This window comes from Diprion similis, chromosome 2 (genome assembly GCF_021155765.1).
Source record: "Diprion similis isolate iyDipSimi1 chromosome 2, iyDipSimi1.1, whole genome shotgun sequence".
Taxonomy (NCBI): Eukaryota; Metazoa; Arthropoda; class Insecta; order Hymenoptera; family Diprionidae; genus Diprion; species Diprion similis.
The window spans coordinates 11361872-11372561 of record NC_060106.1 but is presented as its reverse complement, the minus strand read 5'-3'; the positions used below and the strand labels follow the sequence as shown (position 1 = coordinate 11372561).

The 10690-nt window shown below is 37.0% G+C and overlaps 1 protein-coding gene across 3 annotated transcripts; it reads right to left on the bottom strand.

The window, feature by feature from the left end:
• Positions 1-6107: 6107 nt before the first annotated feature.
• Positions 6108-8805, bottom strand: LOC124413893 (unconventional prefoldin RPB5 interactor-like protein). Of its 3 annotated transcripts, XM_046894690.1 has the most exons (6): positions 8616-8805; positions 8180-8429; positions 7883-8032; positions 7567-7714; positions 6315-7458; positions 6108-6232 (listed from the first exon to the last, which is right to left on the bottom strand). In XM_046894690.1, the coding sequence occupies exons 1-6, from the start codon at positions 8682-8684 to the stop codon at positions 6119-6121; spliced, it is 1875 nt and encodes a 624-aa protein (XP_046750646.1). In that variant the 5' UTR covers positions 8685-8805; the 3' UTR covers positions 6108-6118. The 3 variants fall into 3 exon arrangements, with proteins under 3 accessions (XP_046750646.1, XP_046750662.1, XP_046750655.1); XM_046894706.1 differs by lacking the exon at positions 8616-8805 and having other exon boundaries at positions 7883-8030; positions 8180-8314; XM_046894699.1 differs by lacking the exon at positions 8616-8805 and having other exon boundaries at positions 7883-8046; positions 8180-8307.
• Between the last annotated feature and the right edge of the window lie 1885 nt (positions 8806-10690).

The following is a 10690-nucleotide window of genomic DNA, read 5'->3' as shown; positions in this document are numbered from 1 at the left end:
CCTCGCCGGTTTGCGTATTATAAATATTTTCCCATCGGGTTATTTTTTGTTGCACGGTAAATGGGGTTGTATGCTTGTGCCGCATTGTTATCAGTAGAAAAAAAAATACTCGAGTTATCCTAGAGGTTAACAATGAAAATTTTACGTCCAGTTCAAAAGGGCTTGAAACTTGGCTCCCCCACTTCATTGTTATGCTCAAGAATTTAAGGAAGAGAGACCCGAAGGTCAAATATAAGTATTAAAATTTCGATATAAGGACAGAACAAAAAAAAAGCCAAGCTAACGATTTAAAAATCAGAAATACTGCATAATAATCGTTCTTAAAAATGTAATTGCAACATTTCAGACATTCAAATTATCAGCAAAGTTCAGTTGCAGGTGATCGTTGACGTCTGATGCAAGGTAGACCCTCCAATGTTAACCCGACCATCATCCATCACGGCATGATTCATGAACACTCTCGATGGCCTACATCCGTCGACGTATGAATCAAAAACTCTGTTTTAGTAAATGAAATCGAAAAACGTGCATACTTTTGAAAATCGTTCATTTCGGAGGAAAATTAACGAGGGGAAGAAGTATTTTCAATATATTCACGTTTTGAAAAATTTGAGAATTTCGTCGATAATATCAAAGGGTTAACTGAAAGCTTATTACGAAAACCACATCGTTTCTGCATATGGGTGTACAGTAAAAGTTCCGCGTTGTTAACCATGAATTCCCCTGCTGCAGGTTGTCCAGGAATTATTCAGGGCTCAATCCACTTTGGCGGAAACAGCTTGGGGTGAGAATCCATCAGAAACGTTGCAGTTGGGATACCTGACAATCAGCCCCTACCAACATAATCGACTCAGCCACAAATCTGGCCGTCTCTTTCCACTAATATCCACATTCTAATGCGTTATTTTTTCTATTCTTGTATTTTCTATTTTCTCATGTGACCGTGGTACATAATACGTATAGTACAGGTGTATAACGATTAATGTCTGGGTGCCTGTACTGCAGATGTAGAGTACGCTTAAATTTTCCACGTTGCTAAATTATTCCCTCAACCTCATAGAGATTATAATCGCACCGGCATGCGGCAGGCAGCAAGGTGCGATAATCAAGACCCTATCGTAATATAGCATCAGGATCCCCCTCCGCTTATTTATGTGGGGAAAGCCAGGGAAACTGTTACGAAAAGCGTCTGGATACCCGACGGACCGGGGACTCTGCAGCATTATTAATTATTCCTGAGTTCAATTAATAATTAATACTGCAGAAACAAATGCTCGGTCGCCTGCATGGAAGTAGACACGCGGTATACAATACACGTGAATGCATAGGTACAAAGCTGGAAGAGGTGGGTTGTTGACTGGAATACGGGGTGTGCACCGGAATAAAGGATCACGTTTCATTCATTTTGAATTTTTTTCTCTTCATCCCTTAAGCCGTCGGGATCGTGAAATTTTTGGACATTTTAATCAAGTTCGCTTGATTCTACAGTAAGCAATTTGTAAAAAGTACTGACCAAGTAAAAATGAGCTGAATGAAAAGAAAAATGTAACTTTTACTTTAAGGACAAACAGTAGTTCATACATTATAAAATGTGGCGCAAACTCGTGACGCGAAATGAGTGCTGTTATTATTTCAGCCTCGTTATTTCTCAACAACAATGATATTTCCCTGTGTCAAAATACACGGGCCCTCAAAAAAGATGAAACGATCGATAAGTGTGCGGATTAGAAAAAATTGTTAGACGCGGCGAGGCGTGATAAAAACTTGGAACAAGCGGAAAACCAAAAAAGTACAATATGTGTACAAATAAACCGTAATGGAATTGTGTCACGAACAGCTTGATCAACTTAACTTCGATAAAGAAACCCGTGCGCGAATGTAGAGAAAATGAATCCGATAAATCGATCCGTATAGTATTGATTATTGACTTGGAAGTTGTCCAGCACAACACCCTAAGCGGCATCGCTATCGTAAACGATTTTCGAACTTCTGTATATAATTTGCAATTTTAGCACATTCAAATATTGTATCTTTAAGATCTTGAAAAACCAACAAAAATATCAATATTCTTTGTATAATCCAAACGAGAATCTATAACCTCTTATAAGTGAATAATATTATAGTAAAGCCATGTAAAAAACCAACCACGCGACATTCTAACTATAGTACATTTTGGTAAAAAAAAAAAAAAGAAATTCCCAAAAAAATTTCTTCGGTCTTTGCACTCTGCGTAGTTTGACGAAAATACGTTGAATTAAACAAATTGAAAGAATGCTCGAGCCTTGGTTGTTTGACAGAGGAAAATGAGACCTAAGTACTGTTATGCACCGTAAACTGGACTGCCATAGTTGGACACAGCTCGCTTGAAAGCTCTCAGGGAATATGCGACAGAATGCTTTGTGACCACGGTAAATACGCCCAACAGCTGCGGTCAGCCAACAGCATTCAAACTGTTAGTTTAGATTTATACGTTCAACTTGTTTATTTGTAGCAATAAAATTTACAACAACTTTTGATTGGTTGTTGGCTTGTTTTCAATTTGTACGATTCAGTTCCAGGATAAATATTAAATTCGTATGTTACATATGTATGTATACTTCGATTTCAAGGAAATATTATATATGGGTAGCGTTATTTTTTTTCCTTTATTTTTTTCACCCCATTCGCCCTTTTTCCATTTCATACGTTGTTCTGTATTTTTCTTTTTCTTATCCACTTTTTATACCTATCCTCGAGAAAATTGACCTATACCCCTTCGTTGTAAATGCACGACCCTGGCGTCTCCTTTTCAACCATTCCAGCAACCAATTGGATTGCGCAGAGGTGTAGGTAAGTAGTGCAGGGACACGTCTCGTCTGCCACTGCCTTTTGCTCGATGCCGAAGTTATGCTGTCCTTCGAGAAGACGGGTCTGAATTCTGTTAGCATTGGAAAAGCCTCGCGGAATATTCCTTTTCCTTTTATTATGCGATTCTCTCTCTTCTCCAGAGATAAAGGAATTCGTGAAAAAAGGAGAGGAAATAGATCTAAAGATGCAATCGCAAAGATACCCGCGACGTGGAAACAGTACAAATTAAAAGACGTAACTTAAAGGAGGAACCTAAGGTCGAGGCAATATTTCTAACCACTTGGCCATCTTTGGACCCATTTAGCAAACGGTTTATTTTTCTTTAGTAATTTAAATCCATCCAGATAGTCATTTTTTTCTAGTAATCACTGAGACGCGCGTAAGAAATTAAGGATAGCATTGATTAAATTTTTTTTCCTTTCATCATGTGTCCGAGTTCAGGCATAAATTATTGAATCAATTATGAAAATATACCCTACACGACATATTAGCCAAAAACTCTGGATACTCAATGCTGTGAAAATCGAATTCTTTAATCATCAACGTTGCTCAAATATTTTTGTACCAATCAAGGAGTAAAAGCGGTAAATCCATCCTATTAAAGAAGTTTTCCCCTCTGCCGAATTGTCGTTTTGTAATACCAGGTCAAACTTCTCACGCATTTTGACGTAACTCCAGTTATAATTTTAAACAATATCACTGTCTTAGTCGTAGCTATATTTAATTTTCAACTGCGAAATATAAAAAATAAAAAGTTTATGGAAACAGCCAGTAACTCAGACAGAATATCTAATTGGAAGATTCTTGGAAGTAATCGAGGGTGTCGCCTCGAGCATTTAATGCTTAACGTGCGTTAGATTATTTCCATTTTTAAATTCTCGGTTCAAGTCCAAGTCCCGCGAAAGAAATGTCGCAGACAAGATAACTGAGACAGTATAATGAAATTGGGTGTTTTTTCAACATTCTCTTGACACTTTTCTCACCCCTGGACGATACAAGCGTTGAAGTGAAGAGCCTCGGTGTCTCAGGTGTGATTAATAAATATCTCACGATGTCTATCATTATTTTAAGACGAGTGGCTTAAATTTGCAGTTTAATGACAATATACAAATTCAACATTTCATGTTAGGGAGCATTCAAATATTGTCTAAAATTGTTTTCAGTCTTTATTTGCCCCCCTCCCGACCCCCAAAAAAATAATGTTACGTAACATTTGAACGATTTTGAAAACTTTCGAGAAGTATTAAATAGAAGGCCGGCATCAGACTTCTTTGTTTAATTCTACCGACTACTGCTGCCTAAATGGGAAAAACTTTCCGAGTTAACATTAAGATGAAGCCGTAAGTAATTGAAACACCCATTTACATAGAAAAATGTTCCACGGAGTAATCGTTTGAGTACGAACCTAGGAAAATTACCACACAGCATGTAACATTTCATGAAATATTTGGAAAGTATTTTCAGAAACATTGCGTACAGCAACATCGATCCACAGATATTTAAAACACGTGTTCCACAAATTTAATAGGTACGTAAAGAATATTGCAGGATATTGAAGTTTTTCAAAATCGTTGAAAAGATTTAACTGAAATTTTTTCAAAAGCCTTGCACCACATTTTTTACAAAGACTTTCGAAAATCGAATTCAATCCTTGTGGGAAATGCACCAAAAAAGTGGAAACCCACACGGCCGTTGGTGGGTAAAGTAGTTTCCGATACTGTCGCTGTCAAGCACAAAATGTGTTAAACACGTTCTGTTGCACCAATTGGTAGCGTGCTCTCACGGATTGTTCTTTAACCAAAAAGAACGTATTCAACTCGTACTGAGAATTGTGAAATATATGAATAAAAGGGATGAATGAAAAGCCTTGGCTTTGTCGCACAAGGCACAAAGCACGACTGCATAAGGATTTACTGACAGTTAATTTTTCCAGAAGTTAACAGCTGCGGCAATTTTTATAGCAAGAATAATAAACGTTCCGGATGCTTTGGGACTTTCATAATTAATTGGTCACATATTTTTAAAACACAATTTTTAAAAGTGCACCTGGTTGCTATATTGTGGAACGCAAACCGCACTTTTTGAGACAGACTAAAATGGGATGAAGATGATCTAGTCCGGAATGCTTACAGCACATGTAATTACGGAAAAACTAAATATCGGAGCCGAGAGCATAATATTATCAATTTTACGTTTCTACCCCGAGGAAAAATATTCAGACATAACTAGAGCAACCGCTCTACTTCCGCTATTCGATTTCATTCACACTAGAACAACCACATCAGTCAAAATGACCGGTTTACGATTTCATTTTAAAATTCCTACTTCATGTTACATTTTTTTCCCCGTAATGACGTAATGATTTTTACACACTTTTGCACGAGGGCTATTTTACTGCAAGGTACTTTCCGCTTCGTGTTGTGTCCTGCAAGGCTTGAGTTCGCCAACAATTTTCACCTCTACGAACAGTTCAGTTACACTATTTCACTTTATTATGCACTGCGTATTTTACACCCGTTGCAATAATCTCAAAGCCGCGAAAAACATAAATTAATTAACAAAAGAAACATAATTCTGAAGCTAGCCGCCGACAGCGCGCCACAGATTCACAAAAAGTCCTTACACCAAGTGATTTTCATCGACAAACCACGCGAATCAATAACGATCTGGCATATCTGATACTTATCCGCTAAATAAAATCGGTACATACAATGAAATGAAATACCCTACGTCGTAAACTTGGGGTAGTAGTGACTTGAAATTTTCGCTGTCAAATTCAAAACATTTGGCTATCATTTCGTCACTATAATACTTTTATCATTTTTGCTTTAGTACGACGCGACGCCGTTTTAACTAATAGACAGATAATGTGATAAGTGATTACTCCCCTCATGCAATGCTAACCCTGCCGCAGGTTTATTCATGATATTCAAGTATTTCACGGCACTTGTTTGAGTTTGAATTTTACAGGTATTGAACGATACGAATTACGAATCGCTCGCTTCGTGGCAAACACGATGACAGAAACACATATGTAAGTTGAGTTGCCTGTAGATAGGCACTTCGCAGAAATACGCGTTTTCTCTATTTTATGCAATTGTAGTATCTCTGTGTATAGAATCCATTGTTAATAATTACGAGCAATCTAAGTATAGTATCGTCGGGAAACTACTGTAAGATTGTAGCCTTTACCATTTTTCATACTATTTATACGAAACGTAGAGACGTACCCCATTAATTTGCAACCAAGGTTGGTACGACAATGAAAACTTTATTGTTTAATTCCAGATCGAGCCATTTTGAATTTACTAAGGGGTCGTGCTTTACTTGGAGGATTGTGTACCTCAAGGACTTCCGGTTTTCTTTCTTCTACATCCTTGACGATCTGTAAAAACATATTGCATACAACATATAATTCACGTTATAGGTTTTTGAGTTAGTCAATGTAACAGAGCAATAATTCTTACGATAGTACGAGATACTCCACGAGGCAACTCATCGATTTCTGAATCACTCGTATCGTCTACTGGTGAAGTGATATTTTTATAATCACCAACATTAACCGATGATTTCTTCAATATCGATTTCGGTTTACAGAATATTCGATATATATCCAAAGGGTTTTCTATCACGTCATCCGCACCTGATCTGACTGGTATTTGAGGTTGTACATCTGAATGCGTGAAATCAATTCTTATTATGTCATCCGCGTCGTCTTCAGTCTCTGTGGATTCTTCAATCTGTTCATTAATCAAGGATGGATCTGCACCGACGGAAAGCATGTCCTCGATAATTGCCAATTTTTCAACCTCATCCTCTACGTCAGACTCACTTGATGATTCTTGACCTGTTCTCAGAGGCTCGTCGAAAGCATGGTGCTTCGACTTTTCAAACACATTTACTTGTATTTTATCTGTAAACGATACGCGTCGTCTGTTTGTTTCTGGTCTAGTAATCCGGTCATCTGATCCAGTCTTTTCTCTCGAAAATTTGTCTCTTTCCTTTGCAGCGGTACTGGCTGAAACCTCATCTATATTCTCTGCAGGTAGAGATTGAAAACGAACAGACTGTTCAGGCTGTACTTTGTTCGCAACAGAATTTTCAATTAAACGATTGTTCGTCGTAGCTGTTGAACTTATTGAGTGAACTTCACCAGTACTGAAAGTACTCTTTGAAATTTGATTGGAAAAGCATGAACTGACATTTTGACCAGTCAGTTTCTCACCTATCGTTTTTGATTGATGATCTTTCACACAGTTCATATCATTTTGTGACGACAAAGAGCATTTAGGCTTGTCTTTGTCAATAACAATTCTATCGGGTTCAAATTCGATGACAGATGGGTCCAAACTGCTCATTGAACTAGGTTGGTAAGGATTTGGAATATCGTGGGTTAACGACGATGATCGATCTGCTTCTTTGTCCACGTTTTCTGTCTCCAACAAATCTTTTTGATGTTTAGGCATTTCGCTATTCTTCAATTTAACAAGTCTCTCTTGTATCAAATCGTTAGCTATGTCGTCTTCAGAAAAATCAGTGTCCTCCTCTTCATCATAATAATCATTTTCTTCAGTATCTTCCCCATAATAATTACAAGCATCATCTTGTAATCTGAATCAAGATTGAAAAAAAATGATTAGAATATTATGAAAAAACAAGTAGACAACGATATTTTATCCGATATCTAACTTCTACCAAGATAGGAAAGTTTCTATAAACCTGTCAATTTCATCTTGTAATTCCTCTTCAAGTTCAAGCTCATCTAATCTTTGCCACAAGTCTTCTTCCGTTTGTATTTCTGTCTTTTCTTGGGCCCTAAGTTTTGCCAGCTTCTGATGATATTCTTTTTGACGCTGCCTGTGTTTAACTATAGAAACAGAGTAAAAGAAAAAGAGATTAGTGTACTTTATTACAATACTTACAACTGTGTTTGCTTGGTTTATTGACTATATGCAGAAGTGGTCAACGCTGATTTGACAGATACAAAAAAACAGTCAATCAATCCACCGGTTATTGGTTAAACCTGAATATCTACCTCTCCACTGTTTTTCTTCTTCCTCGTCATATGTTTCAATGATCTCTTGGTGTTCATTGTCACCAAAAATATCATAATCCACTGGCAGAGACTGGCGCATTTCAAGCAAATCTTTCTCTTTCTCAAGATTTACCAGCATTTCATCAGCCTCTAGAAAAAAAATCCTGGAATTATGGCTATATCTTTGCTAGTCAAAAGGTAATGTAAACTACTGAACATTTCTAAAAATACTCAACATTTATTGCAACTCATTTGAAAGCTAAACTCAACTTCAGTGCTTGTATTAAAAGTTCTTACGTTTTATTCTGCGATCGCAGACACCTATAGCTTGCTTGGCGCTATATTTAGCGAAATATCCTTCGCCCAGGCAAACTAAAATTTCATTAGTATGAACCAATTTTCCTTTCATGAGTGCTTTACGCCCAATAGGCACCATACAATTAGTTGTCAATTCTTGGGGCAAAATGTCAAGACCCTTTTTAACCTTTTCATGAGCTTTTTTGTAATCTTTCCATGTTTTGGTTTGCTCCTCGTTCCGCCTAAGCCCCTGTAAATAAACAGCATATATTATTACTAAATAATAAAACAGACAAAATATATCTTTGCAATAACAGGTTCGTTAATCATTCACAGCGTTGTTCACAGACAAAGTATAAAACGTTGTATATTTAAAAAAACACCTAACCAATTCGAGGTTATGAACGAACAATCAATTACTACAATACATGCGTACCTCGACAAGTGCTTTATTCAGAACAGTCCTCAGTGAATTTTGATAATCTTGGTAATTTTTTCCATCCATTTTTCGTTGGTCACTAGGTAGATTCGTTTTTTCCAAAATTGTGTACAACGAATTTGGGTTCCAGGTATTTTAAATTACAAAGGATAAACGCGCTGACGTTCCTCGTGTCGCACGCGCATGATCATCTGATCTCCTGCACTGACTGCAGAGCCGGTCTGGCCTGTCGAAAGCAATGAGAATTAAAAGACCACTGCGGTTTTCTCCCTACTGGCGGATGCGTAGAATCAACTTGTAGTCAGCTGCGATGACTGCGACAGATATGATACTACGCATGCGTCATTAAAGAGAGAAGGAAAGTCCCTTTGGATCTTATTTTTCTTTTTAACAACGAGACACTGGCTGGATTTTCATTAATTAAAAATGAGTACGGAGGTAGTGGCAAAATGGCACGCGTCAAAACTACACGGTTAGGTCAGTGGATATCAATTACATTTTTATTCAAAGAATTTAAAAATCTAGGATTGTTAATTAGGAGCCTGAAAAAATGGAGAAAATTAAGAAGCGAGTTGAAGTAGCTTATAGCGAGATATAAGAAAGTAATCTGATTCATTCTCATTATTCTAGAAACGTAATACATGTGATGCATCGAAATGAATCAACTAGTGATATCTTTATTCAATTGCCTTCTCGCTATTTAATTTTCGCCGTTTGTTCACACTTCCAGTTGACGTTCATAGTTTTTTTAATTCTTACGATAAAAATGTAACTGAGAATCACTGTTTCAACCAAGTAGTTTTGACAAGCGACATTTTGCCGTTGCGTCGGTACAGATCTTCCTGGGCGTCTTTTGCCGTCGACGACGTGGCATTGCCGTGTCAAGTTGCCGTCGCGTCAATTTGAAACCCGTAAAAATCCAGCCAGACACGGCGTGGCAAGCACAAGTCCCACGATTTTATGGCGTCCAATATCGAAAAATAGGTTTTTAGAACTAATTTTCGGAAATTCGAACTGAGAATGAAGTATTTTCGACATAACTTTTATTACCAACATCGAAATCAATTTCTGCAACAATCCTCATAATTGTCAACAGTTCCTTGATAAGTCCTTCAAATATCGAATTGGAATGCGCTGTGAAAAATTACGGATCAGGGACATATTTCATCTCAAACAAGATACTCTGCCCAGCCGTTTGATGTGAGATATTTCTCCGATCAGCAATTTTATACATACATCAATTCGATTGTAGCAGGATTTATCGAAACTGTATTGATGATTCCTGAAGTGGTAGCAGAAATCGTTTCAGATGTTGATAAATAAAAGTTTCATCAAAAATAAAAAAGATTTGATTAGCTGGAACAGTCTGAAAGTTTGATTATCTGAAACAGACAAAAGGTAAATTAACTGAAACAGTCAAAAGATTGGATTACCTGGAATTAATAGAAAAAACATTTGGTTAGATGAAACAGACAAAAAGTGTAGTTAGCTGAAACAGATAAAACGTTTAGTTGGCTGAAACAGATAAAACATTTTGTTAGCTGAAACAGACAAAAGGTTTGGTTAGCTGAAACAGACAAAAAGTTTTGTTAGCTGAAACAGACGAAGTTGCGATTAGTACAGTGACAAAAGTACGTGCACCGAAAAAAACTATGTCGAGCCCTACGTGAACATTCGCGAAAACAGTTAACTACTCTATTATTTCTATGATTGAAACAAAAATAATGAATTTTTTTAATCAAAATCCATTTTCTACCTGAAATTATGGAGATAAATATTTTGTTCGAGTGAAGACTAAATTTTTCTCGGTACACTTTGAAAAAAAAATTAGTTGGTTGCCCTAATACAAAAGAAAATACAATTACTAAAAAACTTCTTTTATGCACCTGAGATATGTTCTATAAATACTTACGCCAAGATTCTTCGCCATCACTGTACACTCCACGATTTGCCGCGTTTTCTCTCAGAACCAAAAAGTATCAAGTCAACGCGCAAAAGCACGGTCAATTCGAACTTGAAAACTCAGTTGTAAGTAAAGGGCGATCGATCGATTCGCATTATCAGGGTGGCGA

Bases quoted from the DNA above. Each gene is read 5' to 3' on its own strand.
- LOC124413893 (XM_046894690.1), bottom strand. From the start codon at position 8,684: ATGGATGGAAAAAATTACCAAGATTATCAAAATTCACTGAGGACTGTT. The intron at 8,033-8,179 runs GTAAGAACTTTT...TTTTTTTTCTAG, and splicing joins CTGCGATCGCAGAATAAAAC to AGGCTGATGAAATGCTGGTA. The intron at 7,459-7,566 runs GTTTATAGAAAC...ATCTTGATTCAG, and splicing joins TTACAAGATGAAATTGACAG to ATTACAAGATGATGCTTGTA.